The sequence below is a fragment of the Mandrillus leucophaeus genome, unplaced genomic scaffold (assembly GCF_000951045.1).
Source record: "Mandrillus leucophaeus isolate KB7577 unplaced genomic scaffold, Mleu.le_1.0 Scaffold451, whole genome shotgun sequence".
Lineage (NCBI taxonomy): Eukaryota > Metazoa > Chordata > Mammalia > Primates > Cercopithecidae > Mandrillus > Mandrillus leucophaeus.
Window position 1 is genome coordinate 190937 of NW_012104821.1, and position 24892 is coordinate 215828.

At 43.6% G+C, this 24892-nt stretch overlaps 1 protein-coding gene across 1 annotated transcript in view; it reads right to left on the minus strand.

The window, feature by feature from the left end:
• Positions 1–24892, minus strand: part of MUC16 (mucin 16, cell surface associated) — a 151112-nt gene that overhangs the window by 113053 nt on the left and 13167 nt on the right. Inside the window, exons 6-14 of the mRNA XM_011994314.1 lie at positions 17349–21718; positions 16255–16323; positions 16107–16174; positions 15184–15246; positions 11948–12120; positions 7038–7073; positions 6736–6795; positions 2444–2571; positions 2034–2101 (exon numbers count right to left, since the gene is read on the minus strand). Coding sequence (XP_011849704.1) covers positions 2034–2101; positions 2444–2571; positions 6736–6795; positions 7038–7073; positions 11948–12120; positions 15184–15246; positions 16107–16174; positions 16255–16323; positions 17349–21718 — 5035 coding nt within the window. The remainder of the gene's footprint in view (positions 1–2033; positions 2102–2443; positions 2572–6735; positions 6796–7037; positions 7074–11947; positions 12121–15183; positions 15247–16106; positions 16175–16254; positions 16324–17348; positions 21719–24892) is intronic.

Consider the following 24892-nt stretch of genomic DNA (forward strand, 5'->3'; position numbering starts at 1 on the left):
CCTAACACAGAGCCTATTTTATTATAAACTGTTGAATATATCATATAATTTATTGAATATTGTACTGAAAGTGAATGACAGAATGGTTGCATGGGTGTTGAAGGTATGCTTTCTACTGAACGCATATTGCTATGGCATTATCACAAAGTTTGAAAAATCGTAAGTTGAATCACTATAATTCATGGACTGGTTACATATAGAATATATACTAGATATATGTAGTAGTTATATGTGTCCACATGTATACTATATATAATATATGTATATATGATATGTATTTATACTTATATACTTTATGTATTATATATTTATACATATTATATTATTATGCATGATATATTATATGTAACATATATAATATGTTATAATATATGTCATATGTTAATGTCAGATATGTTATATACATCACATATATGTTATATACATCATATATAACATATAAGTTATACATATATGTTATATATGTATATATTATATTATAACTATATATAATGTGTATGTTATATGTGGTATATAATACATAACAAATATAATATATACATTATACATAACAATTATATAATATATAATGTATATGTCATATATAACATATACAGTATATGTAACATAATGTATATTAAACTGATTTATAACAAAATGTATGTTATATGTAACATGTAATATATGTTATAACATATATTATAGCATATATTATATGTTAATGTCAGATATGTTATATACATCACACATATATGTTATATACATTATATAACATAAAAGTTATACATATGTTATATATGTATAGATTATATTATATATAACAATACATAATGTATATGTTATATGCTGTATATAATATAGAACAACTATAATATATACATTATATATAACGATTATATAATATATAATTATATATCATATATAACATGCATTATATGTAACATAACATATGTAACATAATGTTATGCCATGTACATATGTTACATATAACATACGTATGTTATATGTAACATAATGTATATGTTATAGATACATGTACTATATGTTATAACATATAACATGTATACAATATAATATGTATAATATATACATTATACATAACATATGCTGTATATGTATATAGCATATGCATATAAAATATGTCTATAAACATGCGTTTATAAAATATGCCTCAATATGTACATGCAATATATGTCTATATATGTATTTTGTGTATATAATATGTCGGGAAACAGGGCACAGAAGATGTCAGGCACTTGCTCAGGGTCACAGAACTCAGTAAATGGCAGAGCTGGGTTGGTTTAGAACTGAGGTCTGCCTGAGTTCACCAATGCTCTTAGCCACTAGGGCACCCTGTCCCCGCTTCCCCCTGGGAAGGAAAGGAAGCTGGAGGTAGATGACTGATAAAATGGGACTCTTGGGAGAGACACACTTGGAGATTCTGTGAGAGAGGTGTGAAAGGTGAGAATGCCAGGCAGGAAATGATATCAACCAACGTCTACCCTAAAAGACGTGCCCTTTCCAGCACTCAGGGACAGTGCCCTCGGCGCCTCTCAGTCTCCCTCAGACCGGCCAGACCCTCTGTGGCTGCATTCTGAGTCACTCAAGAGCTGACCTCCTGTGTGTAAGGGCTGAACGCCTTCCTTTCTTCCCCTCTTAGATTCTCTGGGAAAGTTCCTTTAGAGGGAAGTCAGATTGGGGTTTTCCACATGTTGCAAGGGAGCAGAAGAGGCAGTGCCACCTAAGGGATAGAAGTTTGGATCTAGAACCTGAAGTGCTGGAGTTGCTTCGTGTGCCCTGGCACAAGCCACTTAACCTGGGCTTCAGTTTCCCCTTCTGCTCCTGCTTCATGAGACTGTTGCAAACACTGATGAGGCATTAAATATAAAGCACATAATGCCCCTTGGGTCTTAGGAATAGTTAGCTGCTGCTGGTGGTGGTGATGCTTAGTATCCATGGGCAATAGTTGTTCCAAGTATGAACAGAATCAAGGAACCCAGAGACTAGGGTCATATTCACCTGTTGGGTTGTGTTTTTCTTGGGGAGGGTCTCACCTGAGTGAGGCTAGTCTGCAGCCTGAATAGAGGTATTCCAGACTGCTATTCCTGAACAAGGGTTTGAGCTGCAAGGAAGGAGAGGGGAGGTGAGAAACAGAAACAACAGCTGTGGGAAGCCAGGAAGAGTGGGGCATTGGAGGGGTGGACCAGGCTGGAGTGATGCGGGTGGGATGGGGTGAGGTGGGCGTGACTGAAATAAGTGGGCGTAGCATGGAAAGGTGGGCGTGGCTGGCATCAGTAGGTGGGGCAGGGTGAGGTGGGCTTGGCTAAAATCAGTGGGTGGGGCAGGGAAAGGTGGCTGGGGTTGGATGAGGTGGCCATGGCTGGCATCAGTGGGAGAGGTAGTGTGAGGTGGGCATGGTTTGTCTAAGTGGGCGGGGGAGGAGTAAGGTGGGCGGGGCTCTCACCAGACCCTGCAGGACTCTCTCTGTGGCGTTGAACTTCCTGGAACCAGGGTGCCGCATGTCCTCCACGTACTGCAGGTTGGTGATGGTGAAGTTGAGGGTGAATGGCACCATGAATGGGACTGTGACTGCTGCAAGGAAGGAGAAAAGAAGACCACGCCTGAGTCAGATCTGAACTGACTCTAAGTCAATTTCTGAGGACCCAGACAGAGTGCTTGAAGCAAGAGTTTGAAGCAGACAGGTGGGTGCTTTAGTTTGGACGGATAACGGAAAGCCAGGTAAGGAGAAAAGTGGGATGTTGCTAAAATGCATTACCTGGGCCCAGAAGCAGGTTAGGGGACTAGGGTGGGTGTATTGGGTCAGAATGTGTGACTACTGGAAGCTGAGGTCTCAGACTCTGCCAGGTGCCCATACCCACCCTAACAAACTCTAGCTGAGAAGTTAAAAGAAAAAAGGACCGGGACAGTCTCATGCTTTGGGGAACAAGAAGGAAAAAAAGAGTCAACTCAATCCCATTGAACATTGAACAACAACAACAAAACATCAAACAGCAGTCCTTAAAGCAGACCTTCTCTCACCTGCTTTACTTGGCTACCCTTCCCCCCGCAATCCCCAAACTCCCAGAACTTGCCCTTCCTTTAATAAAGAGGAGACCACACGGTAGACAGACATAGTTACCATGGTTACGGCCACACTAGTGAGTCAGATTTGTTTTCAAATCCCCTCTCTGCCCCTCACCAGCCAAGTGACCGTGGACATGTTACCTGTCCATACCTCAGTTTCTTCCACTGTAATGCAATGGGCATAATGGGCCAGGTGCGGTGGCTCACGCCTGTAATCCCAGCACTTTGGGAGGCCAAGGCGGGCAGATCACTTGAGATCAGGAATTCGAGACCAGCCTGGCCAAGACGGTGAAATTCCGTCTCTACTAAAAATACAATAATTAGCCAGGCTTGGTGGCATGCACTTGTAATCCCGGCTACTCGGGAGGCTGAGGCAGGGGAATCACTTGAACCCGGGAGATGGAGGCTGCATTGAGCTGAGATTATATCACTGCACTCCAGCCTGGGCTACAGAGAGAGACTGTCTTAAACCAAAAAAAAAAAAAAAAAAGGCGACGAGGGGCATAATGATATTTTGGAGGGAAATTAGGAAGGTTACACGACTGTTAAAAAGAACACATTTCTAGGGCATTACACTGAGTGGAAAAGAAGCCAAATCCAAAGGTGACATGTTGGACATTTCCATTTAAATAACATACTCAAAATAAAATTGTAGAGAGGGAGATGGAGATGGAGAGCAGAATAGCAATGGTTACTCTATTCAATAGTATTGGGCTCGGTGGGCATGATTATGAAGGGTAGCATGAGGGGAATCTTTAGGGGAATGGAATAGTTCTGAATCTTGATGGTGGTGGGCTTATAGGGCTACGCCCATGTGATAAAAATTGCATAGGGCTATCCACACACACGCACACACACATGCATGGACACACACGTGCACATGCACACACACGTGCAAAGACTCACACACACGTGCACACATGCACACACACGCACGCACACATGCACATGTGCACACACATGCATGCACACACGCATGCATGCACACACGCGCACACGTGTGCACACACACGCATGCACACACACAAGCTGACATATGCACACACAGGTAAAACCAGTAAAATGGATTTTAACAACGTCAATTTCCTGCTTTTGATATTGTATTAGAGTTATGTAAGATGTAGCCACTGGGGAGAAACTGGCTGAAGGGTACAGGGGAACGCTACACTATTTTTGCAACATCCCCTGAATTTATTTATTATTTATTTCAAAATGAAAAGTTATTTATTATTTATTTATATTATTTTATTATATTTATTATTTATTTCAAAATGAAAAGTTTATTATTTATATTATTTATTATTTATTTTATTATATTTATTATTTATTTCAAAATGAAAAGTTAAAAATAAAAAAATAGCACATGGTATGCCATATAGTAAGTGCTCAATAACTTGGTTGTCTTTTATTGTTAATTGCAATTGCTTTTCCATTTCAGTCTTCCCCAATACACTGTAAACTTGGTGAGGGGAGGGACTGCATTTGACTTAATCAACATCTTATCCCCTCTGCCTAGCCCAGAATAGGTGCCTGATAAATATTTGTTAAACCAAATTCCCTGGTAGCCCCCGTGCTAGGTGTTCTTACATAGAGTTGCATTTAACATTTGCAACCAATTTATGAAATATTATTGTCCCCACTTGGCAGGTGAGAAAACTGAGGTACTGAGAGGGTAAGTAAATTGCTCAAGGTCAACATGGCTGGAGAATGAGGAGGACCCTTCTCCTGTTCTTGATGAGTTCGGCGCGGAGCGGGGATGACCATGACTGCTCCAGGCTTCCTCATGCCATCTTTCCCCAGCATCTCCCAGTTACATATATAGTTTCTATAACTATAGATATAGAAATACATATAGTTATATATGGAGAAACATACATATATAACTATATACAGTTATTATAACCATATATATAACTATAACTATATAGAGAGACACTATATAAGTAACTATGTGTTTTATATATGGTTACTATATGGTAACTATATATGGTTATATATAACTATATATACTTTATATATAGTTATGGCTATATAAATAGCTATATATAACATAATGTTACATTATAATCATAAATATATTTTTATATAACATAATATATAATATATATGTTATAACATCTATCTATCACCTATCTATCTATCTATCTCTCTATCTCTCTATCTCTCTATCTATCTATCACCAAATAGAAACTTTCGAACTGGAAGATAAAGTAACTGAGATAAAAAGAATTCAATGGACGGGCAGAATGGAGCTGACAGAGAAAAGGCTTGGTGATTGCGAAAATATTCTATAAAAATTATTAAACCTGAAAGTTGGAGAGGAAAAAAAGGTTGATAAATAACAAAATGAACCGAACCTCAGGGTCTCTTGGGGCAACATCATTTCATTGGAGGCCCGAAGGGGAGAAAGAATCAGAGCAGAAAACAAAGTTGAAGATATAGTCTTAGACCATTTCCCAAATTTCTTGAAAAACAAACACTTTGAGACTCAAGAAGCTGAGAAAACTTTAAGCAGGATAAACTCGAAGAAAACCATGCCCAGACACATCGTAATCAAACTACTGAAAATTAATGATGAAGAACAAATTTCGAAAGCACCTAGAAAAAGTGACATCATTGTTCATGGAATGACTTGCTTTATAATACACTTTACATATGTACAAGCCCAGAGGAGTTAGGCATGTCACATAAATGGTTGAATTGATTAGGGCAGAGCAGTGAGGAAGTGGAGAGTGAACATCCTGTCTACAGCATGTAAAAAGTTTGCAGTATTGTGACTCACAAAACAGGAGGCCGGAAGGCAGAATTTAAATTACAGGACACCAGGTTCTATCCAATAACTCTAGAATCACAAGGCAGGGTTAAGGGTTAGGAATGCCCAACTTCCATCTTTTTTTTTTTTTTTTTCTGAGATGGAGCCTCACTCCATTGCCCAGGATGGAGTGCAGTGGCACAATCTTGGCCACTGAGAAAATTTCCAGATGAGGCAGGAAAATTGCATGAACCCAGGAGGTAGAGGTTTCAGTGAGCCAAGAGCGTGTCACTGCATTCCAGCAAGGGTGACAGAGTGAGACTCCATCTCAAAAAAAAAAAAAAATTAAATAAAAAAAATAGAAAGTTGAGAAGATACCAACCATAACTGGTCTCCAGGAATTGCTAGTGCAAAACTCCCGAGGCTGGACAGAAGTTAGGGTGCTAGAATACCACTCAAGTACCTGGGATGGTCAAAATTTAGAGAGTGGGCCAGGAGTGGTGGCTCATGCCTATAATCCCAGCACTTTGGGAGGCCGAGGCAGGTGGATCACCTGAGGTCAGGAGTTCGAGACCAGCCTGGCCAACATGGTGAAACCCTGTCTCTACTAAAAATACAAAAAATTAGCCAGGCGTGGTGGCGCATGCCTATAATCCCAGCTACTTGGGAGGCTGAGGTAGGAGAATCACTTGAACCTGGGAGGCGAAGGTTGCAGTGAGCTGAGATCACGCCATTGCACTCCAGATTGGGTGACAGAACAAGCCTCCATGTAAAAAAAAAAAAAAAAAGAATAAAGAAAAAGAAAAAAGAAAAAAAATTAGAGAGTGAGAGGGAGAGTGGAACAGGCTGAGGCTGGGTGGTCAGCAGGGAACAGACCGTGCAGTGTTAAATTTCATAGAAGCCAGAGAGGAGCTTCGTACCTGTGGAGCTGGGGATGGAGGATGTGGAAATCCCTGGGGAGAATGTAGAAGTCACTGGAGCTGAGAAAAAAAGAACATGGAAAAATGATTGGGTGTCTTCCTAAAGGCATGTGGCACAGGAACTGCTAATTGGTATTTGGGCTTCTATCTTGACTCACACCAAGACCTTGATGGGTTAGGGGCTGCTCTGAGGCTGTGGCTGGGCCCGCAGGTAGGGGAATGATCAGTTTCTTTTCTGAGGAATGCACCTTGGGGAGGAAGGATCCCAAGGCCATTGGAATATCACAGCTTTGAATACTCACTGCTGGTGGCAGGGGTCTGGTACCGATGGTTATAACCTGCAGATAGGGAGGAAAGAGTATTATGATGGGTGAGAGGTAGGGGAGGGGAAGATGGTAGATCTAGAAATGGAAATCATGGGAAACTTTCATGATGACCCCATCTGGGCTATCCCTCAGCCAGCCAGAGGGAGGGAAAGGGTTTCCACCTTAGATGCGTGACTTCAACTCACAAGGGAACCTCCATCGTCTCAGCCCAGAGTTGCCAAAGTTGAACAAGTCATGGACATTTCATTGAGAAGAGGTGGGGCCAAGATCTTTTGTGAATAAAGGATAATGGCTACATTTTATTTGGTACTTATTTTGTGCTTTGTCCTTTGACAATAATGGTGGAGATCATCACTATTATTATTCCTGAAATAAAAATATCATAATAGCTGTCCCTATTTATGGGGAATCTAGTATGCATCAGCAATAATAATAAACACATTACAAGGGTGGAAAGACACATGTATGGATGAGTGAACTTTCTGATCTTATTCGTATTGTCTCTACCCATAAAGATAATTTAGTTTGATTCTTACTCAAACTAGCAGCTCATTGTCATCACAAAGAAACTGCAGGGCTGGGCACAGTGGCTCACGCCTGTAATCCCAGCACTTTGGAAGACCTAGATAGGTGGATCACTTGAGGTCAGGAGTTCAAGACCATCCTGGCCAACATGGTGAAACCCCATCTCCACTAAGAACACAAAAATTAGCGTGGCATGGCGGTGGGCGCCTGTAATCCCAGCTACTCAGGAGGCTGAGGCAGGAGAATCGCTTAAACCCAGGAGGCGGAGGTTGCAGTGAGCTGAGGTCGTGCCATTACACTCCAGCCTGTGCGACAGAGAGAGACTGTGTCTCAAAAAGAAAAGAAGAGAAGAGAAGAGAAAAAGAAAGAAAGAAGAAAGAAGGAAAGAGAGAAAGAAAGAGAAGGAAAGAGAAGGAAGGAAGGAAGGAAGGAAGGAAGGAAAGAGAAAGAAAGAAAGAAAGAAGGAAGGAAGGAAAGAAAGAAAGAAAGAAAGAAAGAAAGAGAGAGAGAGGGAGGGAGGAAGGAAAGAAGGAAGGAAGGAAGGAAGGAAGGAAGGGTTAGTATGATTTGGAATACTGGAGAAAATTTGGCAAAACGGATGTGGTGGTAAAAACAAGAGACTTCAGGATGACAGGAGTGGCATTACCATTGGGGCAAGAAAGGAATTGGGGATAAGAGAAGTTGTCATGAGTGTTTCTCTAGGTCATGGACTGCATCTCCTTTGAGGCTCTGTGAGAGATGCAAGGAAAGACGGAACCCAGGAAAGCCCTGTAATTCACATGGGTTGTTCCTGAATTATCTCATTTGATTATCGGAACAATCCCACATGGTATTTTTATTCCATTCTACAGAGAGGACATTAAAGTCTAGGGAGGTTACATGGCTTGTCCTGCATCCAACAAAACAGATATCTGTCCGTCATTCAATAGTACCACACTGTTAAGCTGTGCCCTAAATTAGTCATAATCCTATGGACACAGAACAGGATGTGTACTTGATACTACAATGAAATACTTTGTATGATCTCCTATGTCAAGGATAGAGGAGTATATATCCTCTATTTCAAATCAGGTATAAAGGAAATCTCCAAGTGGATTCAGAGGGGAAATAACAAATTCAGCATTAGGTTAGATCATTAGCACAGAGGCCATTCATGCCTCATTCCTGTCCTAAGATTGGGGCTTGCTGTATTTGGATGATCCACAGTGATGTCTTGTAGTTAGGAGCCTGGAATTTTCATGAGTCTTTCATGGTATTGCGGGATTTTAGCAAGTGTGGTACGTTCTGAAACATGAATTAGATCGTCTTTGGCGCTCTGTCAATAGTGCAAAGAAAATTCAGATTTATTTTACATTTGCTGGTTTGACTGGTTTTCTTGAAACTTCTGAGACTGGGCCAAGCGGAGCCCTATCATTTACTAAGGTTATTAGGCTTTTATCTTATTTGATCTTCACAATAATCTTAGCTGACATTTTAAAAATTAAAAAAATAATTTAAAATTTTCATTTAAAAAATAAAAAAAAAAAATCCATTCCAAAAATAGAGGCAGGTGAGGTGGCTCCCACCCGTAATCCCAGCACTTTGGGAGGACTTTGGGTGGGTCACTTGAGATCAGGAGTTTCAGACTAGCCTGGCCAACATGGTGAAACCCCATCTCTACAAAAATACAAAAATTACCTAGGCGTGATGGTGGGCGCCTCTAGTCCCAGCTACTCGAGAGGCTGAGGCAGGAGAATCGCTCCAACCTGGGAGGCGGAGGCTGCAGTGAGACAAGATTGTACCACTGCACTCCAGACTGGGCGCCAGAGGGAGACTCCATTAAAAAAAAAAAAACAAAAAAAACAAAAAAAACTGAACCCTCTGGGCAAGATTAGTGAGACATAGCACGTATGGCTGGGCACGGTGGCTCACGCCTATAATCCCAGCACTTTGGGAGGCTGAGGTGGGTGGATCACGGGAGGTCAGGAGTTCGAGACCAGCCTGGCCAACATGGTGAAACCCCATCTCCACAAAATTACAAAAATTAGCCAGGCATGGTGGCGGGCACCTGTAGTCCCAGCTACTCGAGAGGCTGAGGTAGGAGAATCACTTGAACCCAGGATGTGGAGGCTGCAGTGAGCCAAGACTACCACTGCACTCCAGCTTGGGCACTAGAGGGAAACTCTATCAAAAATAAATAAATAAATAAATAAATAAATAAATAAATAAATAAGGACACTGAATCCTTTTGGCAGGATTAGAGGATTAGTAAGACATAACACATATGGGCAGGCACAGAGGCTCACACCTGTAATCCCAGCACTTTGGGAGGCTGAGGCAGGTGGATCACCTGAGGTCAGGAGTTTGAGACCAGCCTGGCCAACATGGGGAAACCCCGTCTCTACTAAAAATACAAAAAATTAGCCGGGCGTGGTGGCGGGCGCCTGTAGTCCCAGCTACTCGAGAGGCTGAGGCAGGAGAATCGCATGAACCCGGGAGGCGGAGGCTGCAGTGAGCTAAGATTGTACTGCTGCACTCCAGCCTGGGCGCCAGAGGGAGACTGTCAAAAAAAAAAAAAAAAAAAAAAAAAAAAAAGACATTGAATCCTTTGGGCAGGATTAGTGAGACATAACACATATAAGAAGTTCTGTAAATATTAGCTTTTACAGTAAATATTAGCTTTTATTGTAGGTGTTCTTGTTGGTGATGTTGCTAAGAGCATTGTTCCAGAAGCCTAGAGACGCTGCAGGACTTTCCCAGGGCCACACGGTGAGCAGCACCAGGACTTGGGATTCACCAAAACACACACTGTTAACAGCTACTTTTAAGTCACTCTCAGTGACTTGTAATGAAATATAAGGCAGGTTGTCATCCAGGTATAAAGAAAATGTCTAAGGTGGTATAGTGAGGACAGAGTTAATCAAACTTTAGCTCAAATTGTTGTATTAGAAGCTCCTTGATAGGCTTTTCCATCCTGAGATGTGTGGGCTTATTCATGCTGGGTCTGCAGCGATGCTTAGAAGTTAGGGTGGTGGCCAGGTGCGTGGCTCATGCCTGTAATCCCAGCATTATGGGAAGCCGAGGTGGGTGGATCACCAGAGGTCAGGAGTTCGAGACCAGTCTGACCAACATGGTGAAACCCTGTCTCTACTAAAAATACAAAAATTAGCCTGGCATGGTGGCGTGTGCCTGTAATCCCAGCTACTGGAGAGGCTGAGGCAGGAGGATTGCTGGAACCCGGGAGGCAGAGGTTGCAGTGAGCCAAGTTCACACCACAAGACTCTGTCTTAAAAAATAAATAAATAAATAGATAAATAAATAAATTAAAAAGGAGAAGAAGTTAGGGTGGCTAGATTTTAGAGTCAATTTGGGGTTTGAGTCCCAATTCTATTACTTAGCTATCAAAACTTGGGCAAACAGATTCCCTGCCCTGAGCCTTGTTTGTTTCTCTGGTATGTATATTTTACAGCCTGCTAAGACTTTGGGTAAGGTTAGTAAAACACAATATACATACGAAGTTCAGTATCACAGGAATCCCTCAATAAATATTAACCTTTATCACAGGTGTTCCTGTTGGTATTGTTGCCAACAGCATTGTTGCAAAGGGCTTTATTGCTAAACACATTACTCAGAGTTTTTTGGTTTGTTTTGCGAGTGGAGTGTATAGTTCCAGCTGACCTTTGGAGAAAGTAAAGGGCCACCAGCTGCTATAAAGAAGAGAAAGATGAAGATGAGTGACTGTATTGGGAACCTGTTGCCTGTTGGGGAAGAATTATGTCCAGTCACCACCATGAGCCTGGCTTTTCCCTTCCTTCCTTGATTCTGCATGCTCCCAGTGGGCCTCTGAATGGTCATGGGGATGAGAAGGCTGTGGAGGGAATCTTTATTTCCACTTGAAAGAAGCTTCCTCTTTTTTGAGACGGAGTCCTGCTCTGTTGCCAGGCTGGAGTGCAGTGGCGTGATCTTCGTTCACTGCAACCTCCGCCTCCCAGGTTCAAGCAGTTTTCCTGCCTCAGCCTACTGAATAGCTGGGAATTACAGGCACACGCCACCACACCCAGCTAAATTTTGTATTTTGAGTAGACACGGAGTTTCACCATGTTGGCCAGGCTGGTCTTGATCTCTTGACCTTGTGATCTGCCCGCCTCGGCATCTCAAAGTGCTGCCATGAGCCAGCGTGAGCCACCGTGCCCGACTGAAAGCTTCTTTTTAAGTGTGTTGAGTGGAGAGAAAACAGACCCATCCCACCCTGGAAATTCTAGGTTGGCCCAGAACTTTGAACATAGGTAGAGGACTTGTACTACAGGGAGACCCATTTGGGGAGCAGGAGGAGCCTCCCCAACTGTAGCCCAAGTTACTCACCATTGTCAATAGCTACTCACCATTGACATAGAGGCTGTTCCTGTTAAGAGTGTAGGGTCCCAGCAGGGTGACACCGTGAGTCAACTGGCTCAGCTCCCAGTACAGCTGCTCTCTGTCCAGCTCATAGCTGGTGGGATCTGAGCGGTAGGTGCAGATGGCATCCACTCTGGTGCTTGTCCCATCCTTTTCAGCCCTAGGGAGGGACATGGGAATACAGACATACAGAGATACTTGACAGCTGGTACTCTGAACAGCTCCTTTCTCCAGTGGTGCCCCTTGGTGGTTTTTGTTGTTGTTGTTGTTATTTAGTTTTCCTTTCATAATCATAAACTTAACTCTGCAATCCAGCTAGACGTGGAAGAATATAAGGAAAATATGAAACCCAAAGAACAGCAGTGAGAGCACAGAGATTACAGGATAGTGTGAGCAAATGGGGTGGAGGGTGCTCCTAAGCTACGCTACAGAACGAATGGTCTGGCGGTGAAGATAATACACAAGTCAAATTGATTAGTCATCACAGTCCGAAATGGTGATCTTTTTGCTCGTCTTGACTTTTCTTTTTTTTTTTTTTTTTTTTGAGACAGAGTTTCACTCTTGTCGCCCAGGCTGGAGTGCAATGATACGATCTTGGCTCACTGCAACCTCCACCTCATGGGTTCAAGCGATTCTCCTGCCTCAGCCTCCAGAGTGACTGGGATTACAGGTGCCTACCACTGTGCCTGGCTAGTTTTTGTATTTTTAGTAGAGATGGGGTTTTGCCATGTTGACCAGGCTGGTCTTGAATCCCTGACTTCAGGTGATTGGCCCACCTTAGCCTCCCAAAGTGCTAGAATTCCAGGCATAAGCCACCATGCCTCGCCTTAATTATACATTTTAAAATAACTAAAAAAGTGCCAGGTGCAGTGGCTCACACCTGTAATCCCAGCACTTTGGGAGGCCAAGGCAGGTGGATCACTTATGCTGGGGAGTTCGAGACCAGCCTGGCCAAAATGGTGAAATCCCATCTCTACTAAAAACACAAAAATTAGCCAGGTGTGGTGGTGGGCACCTGTAGTCCCAGCTACTCAGGAGGCTGAGGTGAGGTGGGAGAATCACTTGAACCCAGGAGGCAGAGGTTGTGGTGAGCCGAGGTCACATCGCTGCACCCCAGCCTGAGCGACAGAGCGAGAGTCCATCTCAAAAATTAAAATTAAAATTAAAAAAATCACTGAAAAAAAAACTCCAATACTTAATAGCACAGCAGGGTGACTACAGGCAATAATAATTTAATTGTGTATTTTAAAATAACTAAAAAAGTATAACTGGATTGTTTGTAACACAAAGAATAAATGCTTGATGGGATGAATGCCCCACTCTCCATGAAGTGATGGTCACACGTTGCATGCCTGTGTCAAAACATCTCATGTACCCTGTAAATATACACCTACTGTGTACCCACAAAAATTAAAAATTAAAAAACAAAATATTATTAGTTTCAAATAACTAGAAGAAGGATATTGAATGGTCCCAACACAAAGAAGTGATCAATGTTTGAGATAATAGATGTGTTAATTACCTTGATCTGATCACTATATACCACAGGTATTAAGACTATAAATATGTACAATCAATATATGCCAATTAAAAAGTAAAATAAAAGGTAAATCTAAGCAACATTAAAAGAAAAAGATTTGCAAACAACGCCCCTTTTTTTTAAAGGTTTTTGTTTTTTTTTGTGAAGGGGGGTGGAATATGGCTATTATACCTAAAAATATGTTCTCTATGTTAACATGTAGTAGATTTATTATTTTTAGTGAATGAATGAATACATATTTGTACTATTTCTTAGTTTTAATTTTTTATTTTTATTTATTTTTTTTTTTTGAGCAAGGTCAGGCTCTGCTGCCCGGGCTGGAGTGCAGTGGTACAATCTTGGCTCACTCTAACCTCTGCCTCCTGGCTCAAGCCATCCTCCCACCTCAGCCTCCCAAGTAGCTGGGATCACAGGCAGACGCCACCACACCCAGCTAAGTTTTGTATTTTTTGTAGAGACTGAGTCTCACTTGCTCGTCTGGGCTGGTCGCAAACTCCTGAGCTCAAGCCTTCTGCCTGCCTCAGCCTCCCAAAGTGCTGGGATTACAGGTGTGAGTCACTGTGCCTGGGCTAGTTTTAATTTTGAATACAGTAAATATTGTTATACAAGCCCAAAGGCTCTTTGGAGTTCTGAATACTTTTTTTTTTTTTTTTCAGACAGAGCATCACTCTGTCCCCCAGGCTGGAGTGCGGTGGTGCGATCTCAGCTCACTGTAACCTCTGCCCCCCCAGGTTCATGCAATTCTTGTGCCTCAGCCTCCCAAGTAGCTGGGATTACAGGCATGCGCCACCACACCCAGCTAATTTTTGTATTTTTAGTAGAGACGGGGTTTCGCTGTGTTGACCAGGATGGTCTCGAACTCTTGACTTCAGGTTATCCACCTGCCTCAGCCTCCCAAAATGCTGGGATTACAGGCGTGAGCCACCACGCCCGGCTATGAGTACTTTTTAAGAATGCAAAAGGAGGAGAGAATGGGATAATGCTGGCCAAAGGGTACAAAGTTTAAACTATAAGGTGAATAAGTTCTGAAGATCTAATGTATAGCATGATTACGAAGGTTAACAATGCTGTATTGTATACTTGAAATTAGCAGAGAGGATTGATCTTAAATTAAATCTTCTCAACACACACACATGCGCGCACAAATGGTAACTCTGGAGAGGTGCTGGATGTGCAAATTAGCTGCATTCTGGTGACCACTTCACCAGGTTCACACATGTCAAGACATCTAGTTGTACACCTTACATATACACAATGTTTACATGTCAATGATATGTCAATGAAGTGGAATGTAAAAGGTTGTTGAATCCAGTGAGCTTGAGGACTGCTGGTGTCAAGGTTACAAGTAAACATTCTAGAACCAGAACCCTTGGGCTTAAAGCTAGGCTCCTCTTAAGCAAGGAACTTGATTATTCTGAGCTTCAGTTTTCTCATCCACAAGATGGGATAAAAATAATGTGGTTGTGAGGATAAAATAAATGAAAACACGTAAACCACTTAGATTGCTGGTGGCATGTCGTAAGAACAATGTTATGACATTCCCTGATCCTATGGAGAGATGGGGGCGGGTGGGGTCAGGGGAACTCAGCTGAGGACAGTTTTGATTTCTTTTCATGGGGCTATGTGAGTAGAAGACCCACCCCTCTGGCAGGGGATCTGAGTTGACTGAATGGAGGACCTCACAGAGAGGCTGCAGGGTTGTAAGGTGTAAGGAAAGGGTACTGAATCTGCTGCGCCCCGAGAACACTGAGAGGACACAAGCAGAGAGGAAAAGACAGGTCATTAAAACCTAGATGACGTGTTGATAGGTGCAGCAAACCACCATGGCACATGTATACCTATGTAACAAACCTGCACGTTCTGCACATGTATCGTAGAACTTAAAGTAAAATTAAAAAAAAAAAAAAAGATAATGGATTTTTCCCTTTGATTCAGTAAGACTGACTTTGGCAAAGTGCCTATCTCTTTCCAGGGAGCAAACTGCAGAGCTGTGGTGTCCGGAGCTTGACCCTAATGTGGTAGAGATGGGCTGGGGCCAGGAAGCTGTCAGGGATTCTGGGGATACCTTTGGCAAAGATGCTACACCAATTGCTGCTATGAGTCCTAATTAAATGAGCATTCACAGTGGTCCAGGCACTCTGCTAAGTGATTAAGAGTAAGAGACTGTTGGGAGGCTGGGGCAGGAGAATCGCTTGAACCTGGGAGGCGGAGGTTGCTGTGAGCTAAGATCATGCCACTGTACTCCAGCCTGGGTGACAGAGTGAGACTCCATTTCAAAAAAAAAAACAAAAAACAGAGAGAAAAGAGCAAGGGACTGTTACTATCACCAATAGAATAAGAAACTGTTATTATCATCAAGAGTAAGAGAATGTTATCATCACCATTTTATAAATAATATGATTGAGGAACAGAGAGGCTGTGCGTCTTGCCCAGGGTCACACAGCTAGCAAATTGTAGAGCCGGTGTTGAAACCGAGGCACTTTGGGTCTATTATGCTATACTGCCTCTCAGCAAAAGCCCAAGTCGCTGTGGCTGCTGGGGGTGTGGGAGGCAAAGAAAGGACTGAATCGGGGTTGCTGTAGGTGCCGTGAAGGGGGGGGTCTCACCTGAGCGAGGTCAGCCTGCAGCCAGCATAGAGGGAACCAATACTGCTGTTCTGGAACAAGGGCTCGAGCTGGGAAGGAATGAGAGAGAGATGAGGAGGAGGAGGGGCCGAGACATTGGAGGAGTGGGCATTGGCTGGGGGGCTCTCACCAGCTGCTGCAGGGCCCTCTCGGTGGCATTGAATATTTCAGAGCCCATGCGCCCCATGTCCTTCGTGTACTGCAGGTTGGTGATGGTGAAGTTGACAGTCAAAGGCATCAACAAAGGCATGCCAGCTGCAGAAAGGGAGGGTAAGAAGAGACCAGTCCTAAGTCAGACCCTGGGCAGTGGGGCGTGGGAGGAAAGGCTCCGAGGACACATTTTAACTCCAGCATCCAGCTGGGGTCCAGCCTGGGCCATCCTACTTGAAATACCTTATGTAGCAGTCACTGTCTGAGACCTTCCTATGTGGGGTGACCAGTGATTCCAGTTTGCTCGGGCTGTACGGGCTGAGACTGCCAGGTGCGGTGGCTCACGCCTGCAATCCCAGCACTTTGGGAGGCCAAGGGTGGATCATGAGGTCAAGAGATGGAGACCATCCTGGCCAACATGGTGAAACCCTGTCTCTACTGAAAATACAAAAATTAGCTGGGTGTGGTGGCACACACCTTGTAGTCCCAGCTACTCGGGAGGCTGAGGCAGGAGAATCCCTTGAACAGGGAGGCGGGGGTTGCAGTGAGCCAAGATTGCACCACTGCACTCCAGCTTGGTGACAGAGCGGGATTCCGTCTCAAAAAAATAAAAAAAGAAAAGAAAAGAAAAGTGAGACAGGGCTGAGTGCAGTGACTTATGCCTGTGATCCCAGCACTTTGAGTGGCTGAGGAGGGTGGATCACCTGAGGTCAGGAGTTCGAGAGCAGCCTGCCCAACATAGTGAAACCCTGTCTCTACTAAAAATACAAAAAATTAGCTAGGCATGGTGGTGTGCACCTGTAGTCCCAGCTACTCAGGAGTCTGATGCAGGAGAATTGCTTGAACCCAGGAGACAGAGGGTCAGAGGTTGCAGTGAGCCAAGATTGCACCACTGCACTAGGGAAAATGGGGAATGGGAAATTATTCCTTCAGTCCTGTTTGGGGTGACAAAAAAAAAAAAGTTTTGAAAATAGATATTGGTGAGGGTTACACAACAATGTGAATATATTAGTACTGCTGAATTGTACATTTAAAATGTTTAGAATGGAAAATTTTATAGTATTTATATTTTACCACAATAAAAAAGTTATTCTTACTTGCTCTTGAGGTCACACTCTCAGAGACCAAGGTGGACATCCCAGGTGTGGTCAGAGGAGCAAAGGAGCTTCCAGCCAGTGTATTGAAGGTGGTTGTGGTCTTGGCCACAGTGGGACTGGAACCTGTGGCAGCTAAATTAGTGGTTTCAACCACCGTAGTTCTCAAGATAGTGGTTGGACTCACTCCTTCTCTATGACTGGGTTTAGGTGGTGTTGGCGTCTCTGATGGTATCAAGGTCATAGGGGTGCCTGTGACAGTCCCGGAAAATTCTGGGGGTCCAGCTGAAGTTACAGATGGTGAGGTTTTTGTGTTCCAGGAGGTCACAGTTTGGGGCTTACCAGTTGTTATGGAGGCACTGGGAAGCCCAGAGACAGCAGGGGAAACAGTCAGAGTTAGAGTACCGGTGCTGGTCTCTACTGAAGAGCTGGTGGCTAGTGAGCCTGTAGTCTCTAATAAACCAAGGGAAAGAGTTGAAGTTGGAATCATTGTGCTGGTTTCTGTCCCTGGATAGGTGGAAAGTGAGGCTGTTTTTGCAGAAACACCAGGTGAAGCAGTTGGATTTAGATCAACTCTGCCAGTTCCAGTTACAAGTAGGGTGAAGAGAGAGGATGTTGTCTGAGTTGAGAGAGCTGTGCTAGTCTCTGTGCCAGGTCTAATGGAGAGTGAGGCTGTTGTCCCTGATACTTGAGGAAACACAGTTGAAGCAGGAAACGTTGTACTTGTCTCTGTGCTGGGATGGGTGATCAATAAGGCTGTGGTCTCTGGCATAACAGGAGAATGAGTCAAAGTTGGAATAGTTGTACTAGTTGCTGCCCCAGAACTAGTGATCTGTGAAGTCACCATCTCTGGTGCACCAGGTGAGATTGTTGTCAGCACAGCTGAACTGACTTCTGTCCCAGGACTGGTGGCCATTAAAGGTGTGGCATCTGGTCTACTATGGGAAAAACTGGGGGTTGTTCTCAAAACAGGTGTGCTGACCTGTGCAGGATGAGTGACCCAGGAAGCTGTTGTACCTGGCTCACTAGAGGGAACAGTCCGAATTGGAACAGTGAAGCCAGTCTGTGTCCCAGGATGGGCAGCCAATGAGGCTGTGGTCTCTGGTTCACCAAGAGAAGGAGTCAAAGTTGGAATAGCTGTACTAGTGTCTGTTGCAGAACTAGTGACCTGTGACGTCACTACCTCTGGTATACTGGATGGGATGGTTGTAACTGGAACAGCTGACCTGGCATCTACTCCAGGACTGGTGACCATTGAGGGTGTACTGTCTGATCCCCTATGGGAAAAGTTGGGAATTGTCCTAGAAACCTTTGTGCTGGTCTCTGCAGGATGAGTGAGCCATGTGGCTGTAGTCACTGGTTCATATGGGGTCTCACTCAATGTTGGGAAGGTTGTACTGGTGTCTGTCCCAGAACTAGGGACCAGTGAGGTCACCAGATCTGACATATCAGGTGAGATAGTTGTCGTTGAAACAGCTGAACTGGCTTCTGGCCCAGGACTGGTGATGGCTACTGGGAGTGTGGTGTCTGACTCACTATGGGAAAACTTGGGGGTTGTCCTGGAAACCATTGTGTTGGTCTCTGCAGGATGAATGTGCTGTGTGGCTGTTGTCTCTGGTTCATATGGGGTCTCCGTCAGTGTTCGGAAAGTTGTAGTGCTGTCTGTCCCAGAACTAGTGACCAGTGAGGTCAGCATCTTTGATGCACCAGGGGAGACAGTCAGAGTTGGAATGGCTGAACTTGTGTGTGTCTCAGAATAGGTGATAAATGAGGTTGTGGTCTCTTGTTCATCAGGAGAAAGAGTCAGAGCTGGAATAGTTATACCGGTGTCTGTCCCAGAACTAGTGACCTGTGAGGTCACCATATCTGGTACATCAGATGAGGCAGTTATTGTTGGAAAAGCTGAACTGGCTTCTGCCCCGGGACTGGTGGCTATTGAGGGTGTGGTGTCTGGTTCACTATGAGAAAAATTAGGGGTTGTCCTGGGAACTGTTGTGCTGGTGACTGCAGGATGAGTAACCCATGAGGCTGTTGCCTCTGATTCATGTGGGGACTCAGGCACTGTTGGAAAAGTTGCACTGATGTCTGTCCCAGAGCTAGTGACCAGGGAAGTCAGCACACCTGGTATACCAGGTGAAATAGTTGTTGAAATGGCTGAGCTGGATTCTGCCTCAGGACTGGTGACTGTGGAAGGCATAGTGTCTGATTCACTATGGGAAAAGCTTGAGGTTGTCCTGGGAACAGTTGAGCTACTCTCTGCAGGATGGGTGACAAATGAGATTTTTGTAAATGGCTCCCCAGTGGAGACAGTCAAAGTTGGAACAACAGAGTTTGTTTCTGTCCCGAAATGAGTGATCCATGAGGCTGTGGTCTCTGGTTGACCTGAGACAACAGTTAGATTTGGAAATGCACTGGTCTCTGACCCAGAACTAGGGACCAGTGAAGTCACCAGCCCTTGTTCAGTAGGGGAGACAGCTAAAGTTGGAATGGCTGAAATTGTCTTTGCCTCAGAATGAGTGACTAATGAAGTTGTGGTCTCTGGTTCACTAGAAGAAATAGCCAGAGTTGGAATAGTTGTACTGGCTACTGCACTAGAACTAGTGACTAGAGAGGTCACCACTCCTGGTACCCCAGGTAAAACAGTTGGAACAGTTGAGCTGGCTTCTGCCCTTTCTGTCCTATGACTGGTGGCCATTGAAGGTGTGGTCTCTGGTTCACCAGGAGAAAGAGTCAGAGTTGAAATAGTTGTACTGATCACTGCCCTAGAACTAGTGACCAAAGGGGTCACCACTCCTGGTACCCCAGGTGAAACAGTTGGAGTTGGAACAGCAGAGCTGGCTTCTGCCCCTTCTACCCTATGACTGGTGGCCGTTGAAGGTGTAGTCTCTGGTTCACCAGGAGAAAGAGTCAGAATTGGAATAGTTGTACCTGTCACTGCCCTAGAACTAGTGACCAAAGGGGTCACCACTTCTAGTACCCCAGGTGAAACAGTTGGAACAGCTGAGCTGGCTTCTGCCTCACGACTGGTGGCCATTGAAGGTGTGGTCTCTGGTTCACCAGCAGAAAGAGTCAGAATTGGAGTAGTTGTACCTGTCACTGTCATAGAACTAGTGCCCAGAGGGGTCACCACTCCTGGTACTCCAGGTGAAACAGTTGGAGTTGGGACAGCTGAACTGGATTGTGCCCCATGACTGGTGGCTATTGAAGGGATGGTGTCTGATTTACTATAGAAAAAAATAGAAGTTGTCCAGGGAACTGTTGGGCTGGTCTGTGCAGGATGCATGACCAATGAATCTGTGGTAGCTGGTTCACCAGGGGAGCTTGTCAGAGCTGGATTAGTTGTACTTGTCTCTGCCGCCAAACTGGTGACCATTGAGGTCACCATCCGTGATACACCAGGCGAGATAGTTGAAGTTGGAATGGCTGAACTTGTCTGTGCTTCAGGATGGGTGACTAATGAGCCTGTGGTCTTTGGTTCACCAGAAGAAAGAGTCAAAGTTGGAATAGTCATATTTCGGTCTGTTCCAGAACTAGTGACCTGTGAGGTCACCAGATCTGCTGCACCAGGTGAGACAGTCATAGTTGGAATAGCTGAACTGGTTTCTGCCCCAGGACTGGTGGCCACTGAAGGTGTGGCATCTGATTCACGATGGGAAAAATTGGGGATTGTTCTGGGAGTGGTTGAGCTGGTCTCTGCAGGATGAGTGAGCCATGTGGTTCTTGTCTGTGTTTCATGTGGGGACTTAGTCAGTGTTGGGAACGTTGTACTAGCATCTGTCCCAGAAATAGTGACCAGTGGGGTCAGTGCATCTGGTTCACTGGGTGAGATATTTGTTGGAATGGCTGAGCTGACTTCTGCCCCATGACTGGTAGCTGTGGAAGATACAGTGTGTGATTCACTGTGGGAAAAACTGGGGGTTGTCTTGGAAACAGTTGGGATGGTCTCTGCAGGATGGATAACCCATGAAGCTGTTGTATCTGGCTCACTAGAAGAAACATCTAGAGTTTGAATAGCTGGACTTGTCTCTGCCTCAGAACTAGGGACCAGTGAGGCTGTGGTCTTTGATTCTCTATTGAAAATAGATGGGGTTGTCCTGGGAAGAGCTGTTCTGGTTTCTGCTCCCAGGCTGGTAGCCAATGAGGATGTCATTTCTGGAACATCAGGGGAAACATATGGGGTTGTGATCGTCATTTCTGTGGTGCTTGTGCTGGCCATTTGCACTGATGCATTGAGGGGAGTCAGTGTTCCCAAAGTGGAAGTATAGACACTGGTGATCAAGATGGCTCTGGAAGTGGTCTTCGGAGCTGTGGTGGTGGTCTCCATTCTTTTTGTCCCTCCCGTGTGTAGTCCTGTGAATTGGGGAATGGGCACACAATTTGAACAAAATGATTTCACTTACTGGACTAGCAATAGCTTATTTATTCTCCATATGAGGAAAGGGAGAGAAATGTTTCTCAGTTACTAGGACGTGCCTGGGATGCTCCTGGAATGGGAAAAGAGACTGTAATTGGTATTCCCCTATCTTACCTTCATCGGTAACTTGGTTGTATCTTCTATTACTCCTCTGTGAATTCTTTACCGCAGTAATCTACTCCCTCTTCCCATGTGTTTTCTGCACTGTCAGCCTCTGAGCCTTGCTCAAGCTCTTCTCTCTGCCTGAAGTGCCCACTTCTCATCAGATTCCTTAAGTTCTGCCATTCTTGTGTGCCAAGCCCACATCCACCTTTACAAATTCATGCCAGAACTCATCTTTGTTTCTCAATATTTCCTTATCACACTGTCTGAATCTGCATTGTGCCATCCTTCCCAGTCTCATTTGTAACAGCTATTCACGTCTGACTGTTTGGCATATGGTAAGGGCTCAACTAATATTTGTTGAATGGTTGAATGAATGAATATGTGGATGGATGTATACTTAAGTGGATCTCCTCTGACTTGAGAGAGATTAAGTATTGTGCATTGTGTGTTTGAGAGCTTGGGTTCTGGAATAAGATAGCCCTGCCTGGGATTCTGGCTCTTTCTCTAAAGAGATGGATGGCTCTTTAAGTTAAAAAATATTGCTCGACCTCCACTTTTCCATCTATAAAGTGGGGATAAGTACAATGGCCATCTCAAAATGTTGGTACAAAGGCACCAAGCACAGTGCCTCCTGGGTCACAATAAGACATTACTACTATTACCATGACTATGACCTGCTATTGCTACTGTTATTACTATCACTTCTCCACCTACCATTACTGCTGTTATTGCTACTGCTACTACTACCTATTGCTGTGGTTATTACTATGATTACTACTACTTACTACTACTGCTGCTACTACTATTGTTACTACTAGTATTATTTACTGTTGCTACTGTTACTATTACCACTGCTACTACTACTACTGTTACTACTACCATCACTCTACCTACCATTACTGCTATTACTACTGTTACCACAACTATTACTACCTATCACTATGGTTATTACTATGGTTACTGCTACTTACTATTACTACTGCTGCTGCTATTACTATTGTTACTACTGCTATCACTTAATATTACTACTCTACCTACAGTAGAGTAACAGCAGTAATGGTAGTGCTCTACCTGCCATTACTGCTGTTATTACTATTGTTACTACTACTACTACTACGTATTGCTATGGTTATTACTATGGTAATTACTATGGTTACTACTGTTACTACTATTGTTGCTACCACTATTACTTATGATTTCTACTGTCATGATTACCACTGCTACTACCTACTACTACTACTGTTGCTACTCAACTCTACCTACCATTACTGCTATTATCACTACTATTAGTACTAGTATTACTGCTTATTGCTATGGTTATTACTACAGTTACTACTACTTACTAGTGTTATTGCTGCTATTGTTACTATCACTACTACTTACCATTACTACTGTCACTACTAATAATTCTACTACAAAATAAACATTTGCTAAATAGAATTCTCCACCAACCACACTAGACACTACCAGAGCTGGCCAAGGTGACTGGGATACCTTTGAAGAAGATTCCAGTAGCATTGATGAGACAGCAGCTGCTGACCAGGCTTTAGAAAATGGTTCCTATGGAAGAGGAAGAACTCCCTGGAGACTTCTCTATAAAGCCCACAAAGCCTACTGGGGTTTGGTAGAGAAAGGGGCTAAAATGAAGGGGATTTTGACTCTGATTGTGGAGCAATGTCCCTGTGTTGCTGGATATACTCTAAAAACAATACGTCTGAGAATGCACACTCTAAAGTGCTTCATGTGTATTTAACAATGATGGTGATAATGATGGTGATTATGTTGATGGGAAGGAGGAGGAGGAGCAATTGCAAAGCACTTGACATACACTGTCTCTTTGATCCTCAAAAGAACATTAAATGGCACATTTTGACTGGGCACGGTGGCTCACGCCTGCAATCCCAGCACTTTGGGAGGATGAGGTGGGCAGATCACCTGAGGTCAGGAGTTCTAGACCAGCCTGGTCAACATGGTGAAACCCCATCTCTACTAAAAATACAAAAATTAGCTGGGTGCAGTGGCATGCATCTGTAATCCCAGCTACTTGGGAGGCTGAGGCAGGAGAATGGCTCGAACTCGGGAGATGGAGGTTGCTGGGAGCCGAGATTGCACCTCTGCACTCTAGCTTGGGTGACAGAGCAAGACTCCACCTCAAAAAATAAAATAAATTAAAATAAAATAAAATAAAATAAAATGCACATTCTATAATTCTTGTCATTTTACAGGAGAGAAAGAGAAATCCAGAGACCACAATTTACCAAGGTCATACACAGCTATTGACAGGGTGACAACTGGAACATCATTGTATCTAAATGCTAAACCCATATTATTAACCACTGCATTATATTAATTCCCTAAAGCAACTTCTGGATCTTGTGGAGACCAGAATGGAAAGAGAATGAAGTGAGGTGAAAACGCCCACCTAGTAAGATGGATCTTAGGACACATTCTCTAGTTCAGTGGTTCTCAACCAGGGGCAGTTTTGCTTCCAGGGGACACTTAACAATGTCTGGAGATATTTTTGGTTGTCACAACTGTGTGTGGACGAATGGTATGGCATCGAGAACAGAGGCCAGAGACGCTGGCAAACATCCTACAATGCACAGCACAGCTCCCCAACGCAAAGAAGTATCTGCCCCAAATGACAACAGTGTCAAGGTTGAGAAACCCAGATTTTAATTTATTTATGTATTTCATATTACTGCCTTTTAAAGTGAAAATTTTATTTCAGACTTTATTCAAAACAGAAGAAGGAGGAATTACTAAATATTGTGACAAAGAAAACATGTAACAGTGATGTCATAAACCAAATTACATTTATATCATGTTTTTATTCCCCCATTGTAGTTGCATATTGTAATTTAGCTCTCCAGTGATGACAAACATAAATAACCCAGGAGCTCACCCATCTTCTTTATTTAAGTGAAAGTTAAAAAAAAAGTACAGTTCCAAATTTTTCATCATGGGAGATATAATCCTAGATATTTTTTTAAAGTTTCTCTTAC